This window comes from Bos javanicus, chromosome 3 (assembly GCF_032452875.1).
Source record: "Bos javanicus breed banteng chromosome 3, ARS-OSU_banteng_1.0, whole genome shotgun sequence".
Classification (NCBI taxonomy): domain Eukaryota; kingdom Metazoa; phylum Chordata; class Mammalia; order Artiodactyla; family Bovidae; genus Bos; species Bos javanicus.
In genome coordinates, this window is record NC_083870.1 from 25,567,104 (window position 1) to 25,588,695 (window position 21,592).

General features: G+C 39.8%; 1 protein-coding gene across 3 annotated transcripts in view; it reads right to left on the reverse strand.

Annotated features, from left to right (window-relative positions):
• Positions 1-21,592, reverse strand: part of WDR3 (WD repeat domain 3) — a 38,840-nt gene that overhangs the window by 14,297 nt on the left and 2,951 nt on the right. For 2 of the 3 annotated variants that reach the window (XM_061409704.1, XM_061409697.1), the window contains exons 2-16: positions 19,996-20,203; positions 17,995-18,204; positions 15,519-15,637; positions 13,681-13,759; positions 12,423-12,518; positions 11,388-11,501; positions 11,130-11,231; positions 10,603-10,700; positions 9,268-9,375; positions 8,524-8,754; positions 5,458-5,551; positions 3,514-3,615; positions 1,471-1,556; positions 1,171-1,306; positions 388-444 (exon numbers count right to left, since the gene is read on the reverse strand). In XM_061409704.1, coding sequence (XP_061265688.1) covers positions 388-444; positions 1,171-1,306; positions 1,471-1,556; positions 3,514-3,615; positions 5,458-5,551; positions 8,524-8,754; positions 9,268-9,375; positions 10,603-10,700; positions 11,130-11,231; positions 11,388-11,501; positions 12,423-12,518; positions 13,681-13,759; positions 15,519-15,637; positions 17,995-18,204; positions 19,996-20,166 — 1,803 coding nt within the window. In that variant the 5' untranslated portion in view covers positions 20,167-20,203. Of the gene's footprint in view, positions 1-387; positions 445-1,170; positions 1,307-1,470; positions 1,557-3,513; positions 3,616-5,457; positions 5,552-8,523; positions 8,755-9,267; positions 9,376-10,602; positions 10,701-11,129; positions 11,232-11,387; positions 11,502-12,422; positions 12,519-13,680; positions 13,760-15,518; positions 15,638-17,994; positions 18,205-19,995; positions 20,204-20,750; positions 20,914-21,592 lie in introns of all 3 variants that reach the window. The other variant, XM_061409711.1, reaches the window with a different exon arrangement.

The window sequence follows — 21,592 nt, forward strand, 5'->3', positions numbered from 1 at the left end:
AGTGAAAAATACCATAAATATTGCAAAGTTCCATTTTTCTTATGAACGTTATACTTCAGAACAAAGCAGGGATGCATTTTTGAAAGTCCTTCACAATTTAGGGTATTCTACCAATTATAGTCCTTTAGACAAGAAAATACTATTTGGGGAATCCAAACCAGGTAGTTAGTTAAGAGGATTAATTCAGGTATCTGTGAAAACATCCTAAAACAATTAAAGAAATATATACTTAAGGTATGATTATAATAAATACTTTTGTAATTTTTTTAGGATAGTCAGTTATATACCAGACTGAAAAACACTGAAGTGAAGCTGTCAAGCCAAGAACGAACAAAGCACTTTAGAAAAGATAACTTGTCACTGAGACACTATTTAAATTTTACTTACATAAGATATGTCCATACATATTACAGGCAGTTTGTGTCCATATAGTGAGAGAAAAAACTAAATATTAAAAAAAAAAAAAGAATATAAACAACTTATGTCCATCTATAAAATGCAGGCATAATTTATTATATGTAGATCTAAACTATAACCTTAAATACAGTGCTAAACACTGTCCTGAATTGTTTTTATGTCTGTGTTTCAAAGAAGACGACAAACCACTGAAGGTTGTACCCATACAACTTAGCATAAAGCCCTACATGCTCTTGCCAAGAACACTGCAGTAGAGTGGAGCCTGTGATGCTGCTGAGGCCTACTCCCTCAGTCAGAACACAGCACAGGGATGTTCTCTGGATCTCTTAGCTAAAGAGTCTGGGGAGCACTTGGTTCACAACAATACCTCCAGGCCTAATACAGTTCCACGGAGACTCTGGATGTAGAGCCCAGTAATCCATATTTTTAAAAGCAACCCAAATGATCCTGAGGTACTGCCAAATGTGGGATCATTGCCTAGGACAGCGAGCAGTTCTCTTAAAACTACTGGCTGCAACAGGATTTCTTGTCCACAGATTTTTCTGAACATGTGAAATATAACTTGCTTTAAACAAAATTTATGAACCAAAGGATTCTTTCAGAAATCCAGCCTTCCTAGTGCACTTGCAATGTTTTGATTCACAAACCAGCTTTCAAAAAGATATTACTGCTGGAAATAGTCAAGGCCACTACTCTATAGTCTCAACCCAAGTTCAGTCAGAAAGAAAATACCCATAGGCATAACCATCGTACCTTTAAAGTGTCAACATAGAAAATTTTTACAGTACAGTCCAGCAAAGACACGGCCAACAGCTTTTGATTGGGAGAGTAACTGACACACAGAACTTCTTCATCTAGTTGCAAGGTTCGGGTTTGCTTCACAGAAAGCCTAGCATCATGGAAAGCATCAAGAAAAATGAGTACAGAGGCAAAGTCTCCCAAGACCTTCTAGAGCTCAACAGAAATACATGCGTCAAAAACCCATTCAGTGGTGCCTCATTTTCACTCCAACAAATGGACACAAATTTAAAAAAAAAAAAAAAGTCTACTCACCTTTTCTGGGTACTGTTTTCATCTTTTACCAACTCAAAATCCCAGAACTTGACGGATTTATCTGCACCACCTGTCACAAAGCCACGCTGAAAATCAAAGGACATTTCTGTTAGAAAAGTATCTTAGTACAGAAACTGGTTCAGTTCAGTTGCTCAGTTGTGTCCGAGTCTTTGCAAGCCCATGAATCACAGCATGCCAGGCCTCCCTGTCCATCACCAACTCCCGGAGTTCACTGAGACTCACGTCCATCGAGTCAGTGATGCCATCCAGCTATCTCATCCTCTGTCGTCCCCTTCTCCTCCTGCCCCCAATCCCTCCCAGCATCAGTCTTTTCCAATGAGTCAACTCTTCACATGAGGTGGCCAAAGTACTGGAGTTTCAGCTTTAGCATCATTCCTTCCAAAGAAATCCCAAGGCTGATCTCCTTCAGAATGGACTGGTTGGATCTCCTTGCAGTCCAAGGGACTCTCAAGAGTCTTCTCCAACACCACAGTTCAAAAGCATCAATTCTTCAGCACTCAGCCTTCTTTGTTGGCAAAGTAATGTCTCTGCTTTTGAATATGCTATCTAGGTTGGTCATAACTTCCCTTCCAAGGAGGAAGCGTCTTTTAATTTCATGGCTGCAGTCACTATCTGCAGTGATTTTGGAGCCCCAAAAAATAAAGTCTGACACTGTTTCCACTGTTTCCCCATGTGTTTCCCATGAAGTGGTGGGACGGGATGCCATGATCTTCGTTTTCTGAATGTTGAGCTTTAAGCCAACTTTTTCACTCTCCACTTTCACTTTCATCAAGAGGCTTTTTAGTTCCTCTTCACTTTCTGCCATAAGGGTGGTGTCATCTGCATATCTGAGGCTATTGATATGCAGAAACTGGTAAGACACCTCAAAATAATACAAAAGACCATTTTTATTTAAGGCATGGGACAAGAATTAAGATGTGTGGTTTTTCCTTAACCCCCTTTCTTGTTCTTTTAGGGCTGCCTGCACAGGTCTTATTTGAGAACTAACTCCTAGCAGTGCCTCATGTAGTCAGATGACAACTGATGTAAAGTTCTAGTTACACTTTCATTCAGTGTCAGGAAGAAAGACTCAACAACTACTACAGGGTAATGCAACAGTCAAAAGAATTTGCTGTGAAGTATTAAACTGGTCTCATCACATTTTAGGGTTAGTGTAAAGTATAAGGAACACGGAGTAAGAAAACTGGACCTCAAATGTCTATTCTGCCGTTTCAAAGATCTGTAACACAGAAAGAAAAACCTTACAATGATGCTTAGTGTTGCTAAAGAGAGAAAGACTACCTAGTTTATAAAAGTGTTGTGAAAATAATAGTAAATGACATGATGGATATGAAAACACTTTGGAAAACAGAACACGCCACAAACCCAAGATGCTAACTACTATTTACATTTTAAATGCTGCTTTATTTCTGCCCCCAATGGCATTACTCAATCTAAATTCCAGGTTCCATTTTTTCCCAAAAATATCTACTTTCAGGGAATACAGATTTGCCACTACTGAGGACATTCAAATAAATGGGCCACAATCCCTTCAGGTATTGTCAAAAAAAATCTCAAAATGTTCTGAGCAACAAATAGCACCACTTGAGGTCTCCAGTGACTCCTTTGAAAGGAAACACACTGCTGTTGACTGGAAAAGGCTCACAAACTGACTAAAAACCACTAGACTTGTATAGTCATGGATATATAGACTGAAGGGGGAGCAGAAAAGACTGCTCTAACCTCTGTACCGCACTGCCCAAGGAAATATTTCCTCTTAAGAAGTATCACAAATCACTGGTAATGTAGGAGGATAAATATTGTCATGTCATGTAGCTCATGATCAAGAGCAGCTGAACAAAAATTCAGATCATAGTGACAGCTCTTCGTATTATCAGGCACAAAATATGGCACCATATATAGAGATTACACAAAGAGTGGACTTTCTTTAAATTCCTGTTAGGCAGCAGCAGAACTTGATATAAGAGATGGGACGTGCAGCAAGAGTACTCAAGTCCAGATCGTCACATCTGGTTCAGTTACCTGATCTGGAGAGAGAGACAAGGACCATAAGGCTCCATCGTGTGCGTCTATTGTCTCCAGCAGATTTCCTGAGGCCAAGTCATAAAGCTGCAGCTTCCCCGTCTATGGAAGACACAAAATGAACACACCCGCAACCTCCACGATGCTTATCTACAGTGTCATAACCAAGCAGCAACGATGTGGCCGAGTGCTCAGGAAACGGCTTCCATGGTCTACCCACTGTACTCCTCTGTGAAGAAGCGCTGTTAAATCTCCTACGGACATACCGGTCTAATCTTGGCAGGGTCACTATACTCTGCAACTATGGAATGCTACAACCTTGTACTACAGGACTCCTGTCACTTCCACTGGTCCCCCAACTTCAAATGGGAAATACCGCGGCCAGAGGTGTATCAGGGTAAACATAACAGCAAATGGGGGATTTAAAAACCTTTAAAAATGTAATCAGTCCTTTAGGTGGACTAACAAGTCCTCTCCATCTAGTTTTGGCTTCCCCTCTAGAATACATTGACAGTAATAAATACCACCTACAATGCTAAGGACAATGAACTTGGAAAAAAAAATCGTGGTAGTTTAGAAAACTATCAGCCACACTTCCTCTTTAGACCCTGTATATGCTGTGGTCTTGGGGCCAGCACAGAACAGAACGCACACAGTGGCCAAGCCCGCTGTATGCTGAGTCTGTAAACATGCGGTGGGAAGAATGTAAGCAGAAGACATGCCTCCCAGGGCTGCCTCTCTCTAACTCTGACTATGAGTAAATTCATGTCCATGAGCCCATTTTTCCATCTGAAAAATGGAGTTTATATTAACAACCTCTCTAACCAGTTGTGGGGATTAAATGAGATAATGTATGTTAACGGCCTAGCACAGAGACAAGGCTAGGGATTCTGAGTCATACAAACAGTTTTTTAAACGATTAATAGTGGATGAACATTTGGTGAATGAATGAAAAATGAGGGTACTTTTAACTAAAATTTAATGTTCTGTGACATTGACTCTTGAACTCTCTCCAACTTATTTTATACTTTTTGGGGGGCAAAAAAAATATCCATTGTGATAACAGGTTTTCTAATAAAAATGCACATATGGCATTGGTTTAAGGAGATAATGACAAATACTTGCAAAGCACTTTTCAAAATATTCCATAGACCTATTACACTTTATTCCCACTACAACTCCGACTATCACCATTCATGCTACTTCTACTGCCAGCTCTTATTCGTTATTTTCTGGGAGCCAGTCTCTGTGCTAACTGCTTTGCAGACTGTGAGGCAGTCTTTTTACTTTTAGATATCAAAGCTTACAGGGTGGAGTAACTTGCCCAACTCATAGCTAGTTGAGTAGACGAGCTGGGATTCAAACCTAGGCAATTTGGCGCAAGAGGCTCTGTCAAAAAGCAAGTGCCATCATGTCCTAATACAGATAAGGAAACACACTAGGAGAAGTTTATGCAACTTGCTCCAAGTTACCCATTTTTTAGGGGGAAGAATCTGAATCCAAATCCATGTTTGTGCATTCCCTCAGGTTCTCTTCCCATGTGATTACAGCTGAAGATTTGGTCACTTGGTCTCTCTTTACTGAATGCGTCTATCTACCACACCTGATGCTGGTATTTAATGTATTTATTAATCTTCTCAAAACACAATTACATGTGTGCTTATAAAAATATGCACGAAAGGCTGATCGCCAAATTGTTAATGATAGTTATCTTGGGTCATGATTTTAATTTTCTTCATAATTTAACATATGGTTTGGTTTACCAAAAAAAAAAACAAAACTTAAAAAAAAATAAAAACCTCAAAAAAAAGGGCAATTAACTATCACACTCTCATATTATCCAGCTCTAATACATTTCCCATATGCTAAGGAAGCAAGTTTCTTAAACAACTTAAAGACTATTGAGCAGAAAAGTCCCCTAAATCCATGGAAAAGTCTGTTTACCTTTGTCCCTATGACCACCTGCCGATCCCCAGGCACAAAGAATGAGCAGAGCGCGTATTCACAGGCCATCGTGCGAATGCACTGCAGCGTAGACCTGTGAGGGAGAAGGAGTAAAGAGAGCCTGCTTCTCCACCTGCGAAGGCAGCATGCACATTTAATATTAATACCTACTTAGCCACACAGAATGGTCGACAAGAGAGGACAAAGTCTGAACGCGTGTGTGCTAAGTCACTTCAGTCGTGTTCAACTCATGTGACCCCATGCACTGTACCCACCAGGCTCCTCTGTCCATGGGATTCTGCAGGCAAGAATACTGGAGTGGGTTGCAATGCCCTCCTCCAGGGGATCTTCCCGACCCAGGGATTGAACCTGTCTCTTATGTCCCCTGCATTGGCAGACAGAGTCTTGACTTAATTATAGTCAGAGAGAAAATAGTAAATGGCCCCTAACTTTGTTTTCTTTATAGGAGGTTCCCAATCCTAAGGAACAGATTCTACAAAAACAGAGTTTAAAAAAGCCATCTGCTCGGTTCAAGAGAACCCGATCTGCTGCTACAAAGAAGTGTGTGAGCCCAGAGGACTAAGTCAAATTAGCATATTATATCCCTACAAGTCAAGTTCATTTTAGTGGACCATTAACATTCACCCATTCAGCAAATACCCACTCCCTCCAGTATGTACTGAATGCCAGGTCCTGTTCCAGGTGCTAGAGATGAGACAGCGAGTTAAACACAAGAGATTCCGAATTCCATAAAGCTTAACATCCTCCGGAAGTAAGATGTGTATGGGTATCTCAGGGGCTAGCAGGTGTTGTGGAGAAACACAGAGCTGGGGGAAGGGGGCTCACAGTGCGAGGGGAGGCAGGGAACAGCAGGGTGGCCATGCGATGACAGCAGAGGGAGGATGGCCTGCAGCCGAATGGGAAGCTGGCTCCAGGAAGAAAGAAGAGGGAGCACGAGGGCCACAGCACGGGCACGTTCTTGTTGCCTGGAAGGGGTAGTGAAAAGGCCAGGGGCTGCAGTGGAGAAGGCGAGAGTGGTGAGACAGCAGCCCTAAGGACTGTGACTTCCAGTTAGCGTTAGATGGAGCTCTGGGAAGTGATGGAACTTCCATGATAAAAAAATTACATTGGCTGCCACGCTGAGAACAGACCACAGGGAGCAAGTAAGGAAGCATGGACACCAGTCAGGAAGCTATTACCATCCAGATGAGAGATGGTGGTGGTCTGAACCCAATCGTGGCAGTGAAGGTGACGAGATGTGGTTGAAATTTCAGGTACATTTTGAAGGTGGAGCTGACAGGTTTTGTTAATGAACTGGACATGGGACATGAGAGAGAAAATCAAGAAAATGGCTACAAGGATTTGTGCTTTTAACTGCAAGAAGTAGTTATTTACTAAGATGGGGAAGTCTGTAGGAACAGAGGGTGAGGAAGCTATTGAAGAAATGAAGATCACAAATGGGGTCTGGACATAAAAGTTTGAGATGCCTAATTAGACATCCAAGGGGTGATACAAAAAGGATTTGGAATGAGAGTCTGAAGTTCAGGGAGAGGCTGAGGCTAGAGACACAAATTTATGAGTCATTAGCACAGACAGCCATCTGACTAGAGAGCACAGAAAGTGAAGAGAGAGAAAAAGTTCAAAAACTTTGCTCTGAAGCATTTCAACATTTACAGGTCAGTAAAGTACAAAGGATTCAGCCAAGACTGAGGAGAACCAGCCAGCAGAAGAAGAGGAAGTAATGAAATTCAGTGTTTCAAGGAGGAGAAAAGTTACCAATTCAAGGAGGATGTCACACAAAGCTTATCGGTCACTAGATTTAAAAACATGAAGACTACTGATGAGATGACAAGAGCTGCTTTGGTGAAATGGTGGGGATAAAGGCCTGATGAAGAAAAGGATCAGCGGATGGGAGAAATAACTGGAGAGGGAGGTAAGGATGAGACAGCATATTCTTTTAAGATGGGAGATATTATAGCATGCATGTATGCGTGCTAAATCACTTCAGACATGTCCGACTCTTTGCAACCCTGTGGACTGTAGCCCACCAGGCTCCTCTGTCCACTGGATTATCCAGGCAAGAAATCTGAAGTGGGTTGCCACACCCTCCTCCAGAAGGTCTTCCCAACCCAAGGATTGAACCCGAGTCTCTTTAATGTCTCCTGCATTGGCAGGCGGGTTCTTGACCACTAGGGCCACCTCAGATCTTTATACTGAGAGGAATGACCCAACAGAGAAGGAAAATTAATGATGCAAGAGAGGGAGAGAAACTGCCAGAAGTAGATATATAGGTTGTGATTAACTTTTGGTTAGGAGCACCATCAGTCATAGGAAGAAAGATTATGTGATACAGATGCAGCTAAATTGCCAATTGTAATGGGAGCATATGAATGTTTTTGGATGATTCTATTACTTTAGCCACCTGATGCAAATAACTGACTCATTGGAAAAGACCCTGATGCTGGCAAAGATTGAAGGCAGGAGGAGAAGGGGACGACAGAGGCTAAGATGGTTGGATGGCATCACCGACTCAATGAACATGAGTTTGAGCAAGCTCTGGGAGTTGGTGATGGACAGGGAAGCCTAGCATGCTGCAGTCCATGGGGTCGCAAAAGAGTCGGACACAACTGAGCGACTGAACCGAACTGATTTCTTCAGTGAACAACGAAACAAGGTCATCAGCTTAAAAGGGCAAGAGGTGTGAGATGTGAGAAGTAAGGAGGTATGAGAGTCATCTAGGAAAGTGAGGAATTAGAAATCAAGATAAAGTTACTGGAAAGCACTAAGCCTACTTGAATTTAGAGTAGGTGATATGTTTGTGTCTAACCAAGTACAGCAATAAGCTTTAGACATGGAAGAAACTTGCATTTTTTGCACCAAATCTAAAAAGGCAATTTTTCCTACTCTAAACTCCACAGGTCTACAGTCAAAATGCACTAAAAATACATTTTCAAGGGACTGTATTTAGGGCCCTAAGAAAAACTAATCATCAAGAGTACTAAAAACTAACTCAAAGGGAAGAAAACTTTACTGAGTAGAGCTACAGAAGGGCATCACTTCACAAACCTGTTCCATATCTTAATGGAATCAGCTGCTGCTGAAAGGATAGCAATATTGTCTGAGCTGAATGACAAAGTCCGCACGTCACTGCGATGACCTCCAATGGTAATTCTGTTTGTCCGGACAGGCTGAGGACCCGGCGTGGAAGCATTCAGTGAATATAATTCCACCAAGTTGTTCTGCAGCAGGAAAACCGCCTTTAACTCTCCTTGAGGAGTATGAATCAAGTCAAAGGATCTGCATGAGAAAATATTCACATATGTTCAAATGTTCCAGCAACCATCTTCATTTCAGCATTAACTTTTTTTCAGGAGAAAGGCTTTGCAATGCTCTCCACTTGTAAGTTAACAAGTGTAAAGGATTTTACTTATAAGAGTGCTCTGAATATTGGACAGTAGTCAAGTACAGACCAAGTCCAAGAAACCTGAGCTCAGATACTGGATCTGATTTGTTTCTGTGTATATTTTCTAAGTGACCTAAAATCCTTTTGGAACACGGGCTATCCATTTTTCTTTGTAATTAGCAGCAGTAAAGAACTATAAATGAAAAGATAAAAGGCTATCATAATGAAGCATAGAAGACGATGAATAAGTGAGGCCATGGTGAGCAGGAGAAACTGAGTCCCACAACCATTGTGTCCAGATATAATTTGTAGCGACTGCTTACAAATAGGATGAAAAGCTGATACAACTTAGCAGGTTACTATTTCTACAACACTTCAGATACTTCAGCTACTACATTTTCACTCACTTGATTTTGGCAGAAGTTTTGATATTAGCTACCCGTTGGATTTCATCTTGCAGAGTCATTTTGACATTGACTTCAAGGTCTTCCTCCTCCTCATTGCAAGAATTTAATCTAAAGGAGAAAAGGAAAAAAAGTATCATCCTATAACTTTTTTAGAAGTTTTGCTATTACTTGAGTCAAGTTTTGGTCCAAGACCAACAAACCGTGTGGGAAAGTCATTTAACCACATGAAATTACCATGAAAATTAAACAATGAAGTGTATGTAGAAATGCATTGTGTACCACAATGCAATTAATATAAAGTATTATTCCATCCAACAGGTACCCTTAATAAATGGATTCCAAATGCAGTAGTCCATAAAATTGCTGCGGATGAGTTCATAGTTCAAACTATTCCACTGAAGTGTTTCTGATAAACTTCTCTATCTTTGGGACTTTTTAGAAAATCCATTAGCCTACACTTAGCAACTCAACCACGTCAAATAAACCAGAGGTCTCACAAGATCTGCTCTAGCAAATAAAAAATTTAAGAAAGGATGACTTTTTGAGACTTGATAAATTTCAACCACTGAGAAACTGATTTCTATAGCTATAATGACCTAATTAAGGTGATACTGTCCTAAACTTCAATTATGTAACTGTCCAACCAGTCTTCCTTCTCACAGTCCCACAGGTCAGCACCAAGCAATCCAGTCCCCTTCTGTATAGGTTGCTGTCACTGAAGATATACTGCTAGCCTCTCAGAATTAAATCCTTTAGAAAACTGAAAGTCAGTCAGTCGTGTTCGACTCTTCGCGACCCCCATGGACTATACAGTCCATGGAATTCTCTAGGCCAGATTACTGGAGTGGGTAGCCTTTCCCTTCTCCAGGAGATCTTCCCAACCCAGGGATCGAACCCAGTTCTCCCACATTGCAGGCAGATTCTTTACTAGCTGAGCCACAAGGGAAGCCCAAGAATACTGGAGTGGGTAGTCTATCCCTTCTCCAGCAGATCTTCCTGACCCAGGAATCGAACCAGGGTCTCCTGAATTGCAGGCAGACTCTTTACCAACTGAGCTATCAGGGAAGCCAAATCATTCAGAAGCTATGTTTAAATATCTGTGCTGTCTTTCTAGTTCTGTGTGGTTCTCAATGCAAGATCTACAAATATGGTAAGTTATAAAACTATACATAGAAATTACAACTTGGACTACCAGCACACCTTAAAACCTTCCCTAGCATTTAATAGTAACTGGAAACAGAGTAAATATTCCTTTAAGGAAGCCCCAATTTTTCTATCAGTACAATGTGGCCCACCCAGGGTACTTTATTAGTAGTAAATATTAAGAAAACACACTTTGCTTTCTTTTTAGCTTTCTTCATCTTCTTGTCCATTTTCTTCTGAATTTCCTCTTTGGAAAGAATACAAAACACTTCTAGCACAGAATCGGTTCCCTAGAAAAGGAAAAGGCTGATGTGAGTCCAGGAGAGGCAACTTGTTAATTCAGCTTTTTCTCTGTAAGAACATTTCTTTTTCTTCCCTATTGGTATTACCATGGACAATTTAATCTCTCTGTAATTGTCGTCTCATCTGTAAAGCGGAAATATACCACTTTCTACAGTGTTCCTCTGAAGACTAAATAAGAAGTTAATGCTTTTAAATTGTTTAGAAAAGCAGGGATTTAATCAGTGTTTGCTAATAACAACAGTGATAATAGTAATTACTATTATGCTAACAGAAGCTAGGGAGTATAGATCCACAAGGTACCACATAATGAAATCTTAAAAGGACCAAAGAAAAACTCACGTCCACACCAAATACTAAATGAGTCTCTGAAAGGAACAGCGGAGTCCTTGTTATTTTCTCCTGAGCCTGATACTCACATGGCAAGCAAGAATCCTGCCTGTCTTGTCGACTGCAAGGTTCACAACTCGGTCCCTTCCTTCCCGCATTATGGATCCAGCTTTTCTGCATGTAAGGATGCGCTGCAGAAGAAGCAAGAGAAAAGGTGAAGCTTAACAGTTACTTCTGTTAACCCCGGAAAAGACAGGATTCCAAATGCAGGCGACAAAGATCATCCCTAAAATGAATACCTTCCCAGCATTCAACTCAACTGAACATAAGAAACAAAAATGAATTACATCCTCAGGAGCTTCATCCATCTCAAGGGTACCATCCTCTGCTTCATGTGAGTCCTGTATACCAGGAGAAGATTCTTTGATTTTCTTGGGTTCTGGTTCTTCTGGGTCTTCAATCTGTTTTTATAAAAATGGGAAAATAAAAAGTGAAATAATTAGTTCTAGGAGGTGACTCTTACCCTTAATGACTTAGAAACCTGTCTTCATGGCTACTGATAACTTCCATTTAGTGACCTCTCTGATCCCTTCGATGGCAGCACACTTACCAGAACATATTAAAAACAGACTACATCAAACACAAACAAAACATTATTCATCATACTAGTTTTAATAACTTCTCATAGTATAAGGACCATTGTTCCATAACAAAGTGAAAAAATGATGACCTCATTAATTTTAAAATCTTAGGTGAAAGATCCACCATATTCTAGAAGGAAGGATTCAAACTGGCATTACAAATTGCAAACACAATATATGAGAGGTTACATTTTCTTCTTATATAAAGAAAAGATAAACTCTAGCCTACTAATGTAGAACCCATCAGAATGGCTACTGGATACACCACCACATATCTCACCCCAATTAAACCCTGGATAAAAGGTACACGACCTTTTATCCACACAAAATCTTTGAGGATCTGAGAAAAAGTTATAGATCTTCTCAAAATATACATATTTATATAAACATACAGAAATTCTACAAAGGTATTTGTTTGAGAGAAGAGGGTCACAGATATCCTGAAGTCCATCTGTGGACACCCAAAGATCAAGGAATATCAAGCTAAGAGCCCTATAAACTAAAACATTAACATTACCAAGAGCTGTAACCCTAAAGCTATCCTTCTTCCAAGTGCAAATGAGAATAGAAATAAAACACAGAATGAAGGAAAAAAAATTGTGTGGAAGTCACAGGTTATCAGTAAGAAAAAATTCCAACACAACGTGTAAGTACTCAGTAATTACTTCTGCTTCTAAATTCAACAAAACTATGAAACTGCTGAAACATGTCCCTGCCCGTGATCAGAAAGTCAGCAATTACCTCTTGTAGATAAGATATGTCCCAAGCCCTCAGTTCACTGTCAGAAGCCCCAGTGATGAGTCGCTTTTCTTCAGACACCAGAACCAACCCCCACACCTACAGAGCATAAACAGATTCAAATACTATGATTTAAGGGAATCCAGGATGTAGGACATGACATCCCAAAAATCTAAGTATGCTGTAGTCAAATCACTTTGGCACTGTAAAGTCTAATATTAAGGGCAACCTTTTCAAAAGACACTAAAAGAAAGCCCACTTTTAGAAAGAAAATGATCTAGGGTAGAATTGTTGTTTATGTGGTAACTAGCAGTTTCTCTCTAATTTCCTATCCTTAAATTTAGATAATGGCTGTTCAGAATAAATCCTAATTAGAAGCCACTCAAGTGGTAATTTTAAGTCTGGCACTTCTTTGCTTTTAGCAGTGCTTACAAATAAAAGGTGCTCATTAATATCTATCAGAGTATCATTTTTAGACTCAAACATGCATGAATAAACACTGAAAGTAACAGTATTGTTCCAAATCAACATAAAATTCTAATTTGCTTTTCCTCATTAATTCTAGGATGTGTATATTCCTCATACATTCTAGGGTGTATATACACATGCACATACATATACACATATAAATCTATATAACTGACTTATAATTAACATACATTATTAAAGGCATACAACACAGTGATTCAATTTTTATATATTCTGAAATGATCACCACAGTAAGACAAGTTACCATTCCATTGACATACAAAATTGTTGTAATATTACTGACTATGTACCCTGTATATGCATTACATCCCACAACTGGAAGTTTTTACCCCTAATTCACCTTCGCCTCTGCCTAATATGAACAAAGCACAGAGGATGCAAAGATGTAAAATACTCCCTGATCTCTATGGAACACATCTATGTTCAGGTAACTATTATAATGGCTATAATGTGCTATTTACATGTCACCAGGCCAGGCACTATACATGCAGTATCACTATACTTCCCTACAATCATAAAGGTGGACGCTTATAATTTAAAGTGATGAAACCCACATTCATGGGTTAAAAACTAATGTAAGACCAATATTTACTAAATGCCAGAGCAGCAGTAGCAGCAGCAGAGCAGCTCTATCTGCTCTGATGGTTGGCACTTTGTCCACCATCCCAACTTCTCTCAGGACAGGATATACCAATTATTGTTAGCAGTAAAGAAATGCTCTCTTCCTTTCTGCCTTGCCGTTCTTGCCCTGGCCCCATAACCCTACACGTACCTCAGTTCGGTGGCCAACCATTGTTTTAAAACAGTGCTGGGTATCAAGGTCCCACCATTTCACCATGGTATCTTTCCCACTAAAAGAAGAAATAGGAAAAAAAATCTTATTAGGAAGAATCAAATGAACATGAAGATCAAGGACTCATTTGTTGCCTTAAAAAGACATAATACACAGCAATGATGTCTAATGTTAATATTTACCTTTCTTTTGAAAAAAGAATCCTAAGTCTCAAAACACTCCTCTTTTATCCTGGCAAGAACTGAGTCAATGAAAAGCCATGGACTCTTTGCTGATTATAGCCACCCAACCTCCTTTCCCCTCTATAAAAGGAGAAAGCTCTTTTTCCCTTGCTGAGTGGAAATGAAATGGCAATTCTCTGCTGATCCTAAATAAATCCATTTCTGCTGGGGGGAAAGAAAAAAAGAATCCTAATTCTCTATATGGCTATTCTCAGGTAGAAAATAAAATGTTCCAAAAATAACCTTGAATTCAGAGTGCTACAGAACATAAAACTTGGGCTGTTACACACCATTTCCACAGCCACAGCATCAACATTCCTTCATCTGTCTAACTAGAAAGAGCATAGCCTCTCTTGCTCCCTTGTCTTCCAATGTTCAGCTAGTCTCCAGGTCCTGAAAATGCCTCCTCTGGGAAGTCTCTAAGCCTTGATTCCTTCCAATCCATTTCTGTACACAAACCTGAATCTAAGTCCTATTGCCTGAATTATTTTATATTTTAATAACTTATGTGGTCTCTGTCTATTCGAATCTGTTACCTCATCACATCCAATACACCACTGGCAGATAATCTCAATTTCCTAACTTTGCACCAACTCAAGATTCTCTATGAAATAAAAATCAAGCTCTTCGGCACTATTCCCCAAACCTCCCATTCACTGGCTCTTAATCTCTCTGCCAACAGGCTCTACTCTTCCTGCCTCAAATGCCTGTTCTCTGCTTCTTCACCAGTAGAAATCTACCATAATGCTGGTACCAGGATTAAAACTGGAAATATCCTAAAACCCAATTTACAAAACCTTTCCTATACAATCCTACCTCCCGGTGTCATTTCCTTTTCCTTACATCCCCTAAGCTCTCAGGTGTATGTATATTCTAGGAACTGTAGAGTCACTGCCTCGTGTTATCTGAACAAGACACACTACCACCCCTGTATCCTACCCCACAGGGACAAATCCACCATTTGGACAGCATTTTGTGCTGCTCCTCTACACCGCTTCTGGTTCTTCTGTGGTTCTTACTAATTACTGTGGTCCTTCTAAGTACTGCCTGGCAACATTTTGGATTTCAAACTTTCCTGGGTAGCCATTCCTTAGGAATAGTAACTATTACATTTAGGCTGAACTATATGAAATTGCTGGTATCTGACATATCACTTTTAACCAATACAAATGGTCCAACCTATTAGACGTTCAGGAGCCCTAAGGATGGAGTAAATAAGTCTCTTTTAAAGAGGCAGGCTAAAACAAACATTTAGTAGTCACATCTGCCCGCTGTTCCATATTCGGTTTTCCTGACTTTCTAGGGATCCAGAAAGTAGACAGTTCATGCATCTGTCAAAGAGTTATCAGGGGGAAATAATGACAAATCAGAAAAGGGAATTAAAGAATGCTATAAAGAACTCTGCATAGCACCCATGATACTGTTGGGGAGGGGAGGCAGGGGCAGAGGAAAGCAGAGAGAAGAGGCAACTAGCAAATAAGCTTGAGTGTAGCGTGAAGAAACGAGTAAGGAATCAAGCAAATTCCTTCTGTGAAAGCCTCACTGTCAATTCACCTAGAAAAAGAACTGGACACGAAACTGTTTCCACTACTTTACCTTGTAACCAGCAGGTTCTTTTCTCGTAGAAACAATGCTTGTGTGATGGCGTCCTTGTGTCCCTTTAGACGGTAGAGGCCACTTTCATTGATCACATCCCATACGATAATATCCGTGTCCTAAAGGAATCAAATCATATAGAAGAACTTTATCACATAAGGCCTAACTTGACAAAAAACAGGGTGTAATATTCTTATTAGAAAGTTGATATGTAGTTCTTATAGAAAACTTGGAAAGCACACAGAACAATAGAGAAGAAACAAACACCAGCTGATTTCACCACCCAGACGTGATCAACATAGATATTTTGTGTACACTGCTCCAGTCTTTATGTGTACATACATGCTGTTAACTGAGATCATGCTATTACTATCATTTTAGAACCTTCTTTTTCTCCTTTAATATATTTCTCTATTTCCACGTCATTACAGACTCTTCTCATTTTTAACACTCACGTGGTAACCAACCTTAAGGATATATCATTATTTTAAATTTTTTTCTATTTCAGCTGTTTAGGTAGTTACCAATTTCTGCTATTATAAATATGTGGAAACGACCATTCTTGTACATCAATCTTTTATATATCTCTGATCAGAATAAAGACTAAAAAGGGACATTCTTGGGTTAAAAGGTATTTTTTCTATTTTAATACCTTTAAATAGAATAATAATTTTAATGGAATTTAATCTGAAATTCAGGGTGATCTCCAGAAAGGTTGCACCAGTCTAAAGGTCCACAGGAGCTGTGTGTGACAAGACCAGTTTTCTCATCCCTTCAGCACTGGGTATTATCAGTTGCTCAAAAACCACTGCCAATTTCACAAGTTGAAAGGCTACCTCAGTATCTGATTTGCATTTCTGAATACCAATGAGAAATTCTGCACATCCTCTATGGTGATTACTGGCCTTTCTGTACCTCCTGCGAACTGTCAAGTCATGTCTTTCATCTTCCTTTGGGTCTTATTTACTTGTTGTTATTAAGACATGATATTAATATTTGCCTTTTATTCTAGAACTATTAAATACTTTCCCTTTTTCATTGTCCTTTATTTTTTCCAGTTTTACTTAAAAATGATTGACATATATGACTGTATAAGTTTAAGGCATACAGCATGATGGTTTAGTTTACATGTATTATGAAATTATTAACATAATAGGTTCAGCTAACACCCATCTTCTCATTTAGATCCATTAAAAAGAGAAAAAATTTCTTGATGTGATGAAAACTCTTAGGATTTACTCTTAACAACTTTCTTATATTGTTTTAATGTTTTAAAATACATTGTAAATATTCAAATATTAAGCATTCAAAATTTCCTTTCTAATTTATTTCCTTACCCATAGGCTTGAAGTCTTTATCAGATTGATATCAGATATTTTATCACCTTGATATCAGATATTTATTTATGTATCTTCTAGTTTACTTAAAACACCATGATTTAAGTCTTTGAGAATTTTTTTGGTACATGGCATGAGGTAAAGTTTTAACTTAAAATTCACCCCCACATGGTGAGCCAATTGTTTAAGTATTACTTGAGAAGTAATCCATCATTGTTCTACTCAAAAATGTCACCTTTAAAGTAATTAGGAAATATATATACATATATATACACACACACACTAACTAGGTATATCAAGTGGATATGTTTCTTGTATTCCCATTTGGTTGCAATAATCTGACTATTTTGTATTAATGCCAGCTTGATATAACATATTATAAATTGTGACTTCATAACGCATTCTAATACCTGAAACCTCTTAAAAAAAAATCCAGCCCTGAAAAAGAGTCAGAAACCCTTTTATTAATTTTTCCCAAAACTCTGCTGTTTATATTCATTTGTTTTTACACATGTGCTTTTAAATGATTTGGTCATGTTAAAAAAAAAAAAATCTTTGGTATATTTAATCCGTTTTATCTATATAAACTAATTAGAACATAGGAGTATCATCTCAACACTTCGTCTTGCCATTCAAGAACATGGCTTGTGTCTCTACTCATTCAAGTCTTTGTAACATTCTTCAGTAAAGTTTCACAATATTTTTGAGTCCATTATTTAACACACAATTGTAAATGGAATCATTTACATTCTATTTTCTAACTGATGACTGAGGTATAGGAAAGTGAGATATTTTACCAAATGAATGGCCAAGAAGCATCCTCTGCCTTTCCAATGCTTCCTCCACCCACTTGTGTACTGTTTTGGGTAGGCAAATGTACAACAATGTCACGTGGTAATTATGGACAGCCTCATCCTGTTCCCATATTTTACAGGCTTTACTCAGAGAATCTGACCGGAAACAAAACGGACCACCCAATTCAAATCCATCCTTCTCACTCTATACTACCACTGATACTATTTTGTACACAGAGTGCCCACTGTTTCAGCCAACAATTTTTGTGAACAACCTGCTTCAGCTTGTTCAGTCTTATGCTCCTTTGCCAGATCAAAGTCAAGACACCTAATTCAAGGTCTCACCTTGGATCCAGAAGCCAGCCTGCCTCCTAGCTGATCATACTTCAAGGATGTGATGGCTGCTTTATGTCCATTGAAGGTCACATTTCCTTCTCCACTCAGGAGACTGAAGATTCGGATAGATCCATCCTCATAACCAACAGCTAAGTGCAGCCCATCTGGGGAGGGGCACAAGCAAGTGACTTCATGTTTAAGCCCCTGAAGGATGAGGATCTGAAATAATAAAAATTGAAAATAATGTAGAGGAGTTAAGCATGTCATCAAGGAAAAAGTGTGGGACCGTCAGGCACAGTAAAATTAAAAGCATCAATAATTCCAAATCGCTCTTCTGAATAATAATGGAACTCTGCATTCTGTCTCAAGTTCTTTAATATAGAAACTACTATTTGCACTGGGTAATGAAACATTCAAGAAAAGGTACAGCTATACTACACTATTTCTCCAAAGCTTTACATTAGTATCGATCAGAGCAGATCAGATCAGTCACTCAGTTGTGTCCGACTCTTTGCGACCCCATGAATCGCGGCACACCAGGCCTCCCTGTCCATCACCAACTCCCGGAGTTCACTCAGACTCACGTCCATCAAGTCAGTGATGCCATCCAGCCATCTCATCCTCTGTCATCCCCTTCTCCTCCTGCCCCCAATCCCTCCCAGCATCAGAGTCTTTTCCAATGAGTCAACTCTTCGCATGAGGTGGCCAAAGTACTGGAGTTTCAGCTTTAGCATCATTCCCTCCAAAGAAATCCCAGGGCTGATCTCCTTCAGAATGGACTGGTTGGATCTCCTTGCAGTCCAAGGGACTCTCAAGAGTCTTCTCCAACACCACAGTTCAAAAGCATCAATTCTTCGGCGCTCAGCCTTCTTCACAGTCCAACTCTCACATCCATACATGACCACAGGAAAAACCATAGCCTTGACTAGACGAACCTTTGTTGGCAAAGTAATGTCTCTGCTTTTGAATATGCTATCTAGGTTGGTCATAACTTTCCTTATACACGCCAAAATTTCCCAGGCAAAGGAATAAATTCCTAAGTCCTTGTTCTATGTCAACACCAAATGACTTTCCAGAAAGGCTTATGAACACATCCTTGCTTTAACTGAGCCCCATCTCAGAAACCAATGTGCATGGCACTAGAGTGCTACAGTGGTTTATCCCCAAGGGACTTTGAGGGACAATAAGTATTAACCTCTTGGGAGTCACAAAGAGAGTGGACAAGATCAAAATGCCTGTATTTGGTTTGGCAGAAGTGGTAGGCTTAGGAATTCAGAGTTATACAAAATATCAAAGGCTAGTTTAACAACCCTTTGGCCTCATCTGCATAAGATTCAGTCAACATATTCCTTTTAAATGCCTAATATTCTGTAACTGAGCTTCCCTGATGGCTCAGGGGTAAAGAATCTGCCTGCAATGAAGGAGATGCAAGTTCAATCCCTGGGTTGGGACGATCCCCTAGAGAAGGAAGTGGCAACCCATTCCAGTATTCTTCCCTGGAAAATCCCATGGACAGAGGAACCTGGCAAGCTACAGTCTATGGAGTTGCAAAAGAGTCAGACACGACTTAGCGACTAAAACAACTATAACAACTCCACAATTAGTTCTGAGGGCAAGTATAAGTTGAAAAGTGGAGAACTGGCAGAGGAAAAACAATGAATAAAAATGGAAAACAATGCTGGGAATAATGATTACAAATAATTACCTGTAAACATCACTACAAAGAAATACCTAAAAGATAAGCTCCTATTTGGTTATGCTTTTCAGAGTTTAGTGTAGAAGAACACAATAGAATCTTTTCCACTGTGTGAAAACACAAAAGAATCTTTTCTATCGTGTTCTATTTCACAATACAATACTTGGCTATCCAGATCCAAAGATTTAAAAAAACAATTTCTAGAGGCACACACAGTAAAGAAAAAAATCTGTGAATAAGACAGACCTCTCCCACTTCTGCCTCCACCCTCAAATACCCATAAATAGTATGAACCTGGATGACTGCTGGCTTACCTTCTCTCCTTTCCGTAAGTCCCAGATGAAAACATGTTCACAGGCTGGTACTGCCACATAGCGTCCTTTTTCACCACGAAGTGTCACGAAGACAATGTTACCTTTTTGGCTGCCAATAAGGCCAAAGACTGCACTGGCAACATAGCGCAGGTACTGCTTGGTGAGCCCCATGTTTTAACATCTGATACCGCAAGTGAGGCAGCTGCACCTACAAACAAAGAAGACTCAGTACTTCAGGCACCTCGGTTCTGCTGAGTTGGTGAACACCAGCTATTCATCATGTGCTTCAAAGTCTTTGACCCCGTGGCTGCTAAACCTTCATTTACTCTGAATATACCACTGACATAAAATACCTGAACGGCTTCATTTTTTATTCACGGGGTGACTCAACATGTCATCTCTCATTCCTCAAGTTTCAAACTGGTCACACTGCATGCCCACCTCACAAATATCTGACAGGTGTTAAGGCTTCGATGCACCTGAACAATTTGCTTCTGACCCCTAGTTCAACTACCAAAGATTTTAAACTGAGATTGACAGTCCCAGACTGAAAATATTTATTAATGAGCATTTATTGTGAACCTACTAATAATTAGACAGGCACTAATCTAGATGCTAGCAATATGGTTTTGAGCAAAACAAAAATGCCTCATCTTGTGTCACTTATCTTTGAGCGCAGCAGCTCTCAAACTCCAGAATGTATCTAAATCACCCAAGTGGTTATGAAAACAGATAGTAGGAACCACCTCCCTCACCTCCCTAGTGTCTATTTCTGATTCAGTAGGTCTGGGGTGGAGCCCAAGATTTTTCAAGTCTAACAAGTTCCCAGGTGACGCTGCTGCAGTTCCTCATTTTTAGAAGTACTATATAACATGTGTAGGTTGATCCTTGATTTCCAAATCAGGGCAGCCACCTTCCCTTGGAACAAAAAAATAATACAAATTGCACACTATTTTTGACAGATTTCATTGTTCCTGTGTGACTGAGTAGGACACTACGTGTGTGCTGCGTGCTAGCTGCTCTGTCATGTCCGACTCTTTGCAACCCCACGGACTGTAGCCTGCCAGGCTTCTCTGTCCATGGGGATTCTCCAGGCAAGAATACTGAAGTGGATTGCCATGCCCTCCTTCAGGGGATCTTCCCAACCCAACGATCAAACCCAGGTCTCCCGCAACGCATGTGGATTCTTTATGGACTGAGCCACCAGAGAAGACTGAAATTGTCAAGTCAGACAACACTCCCCTCCATCTGCCTACTGTTTATAGAAAAACTTTAGTCTCCTAAAGTTCCCTGAGTTCCAAAGAGCAAATTTAATCAAAAGTGAGAAAATGCAAAAACAAAGAAATTAATCAAGACAAAGTATTAATAATTTAGCCATTAAACAAAATCACGGGCCTTTAGTTTCCTCTCAAGGGCTATACAGATGATACTGAGTCATATCCTTGAGCTATTTTTCAGATATTGATATCCCCACCAGGAGGAAGAAGTTAACTGCATGCTGACCACCAGCACTTACACCCCAAACTGGCTGGACCAGGTTGATGGTGTTGACTCCCAATTACCATGTCCACCAGCTGATTACACATCCCACCTCCTC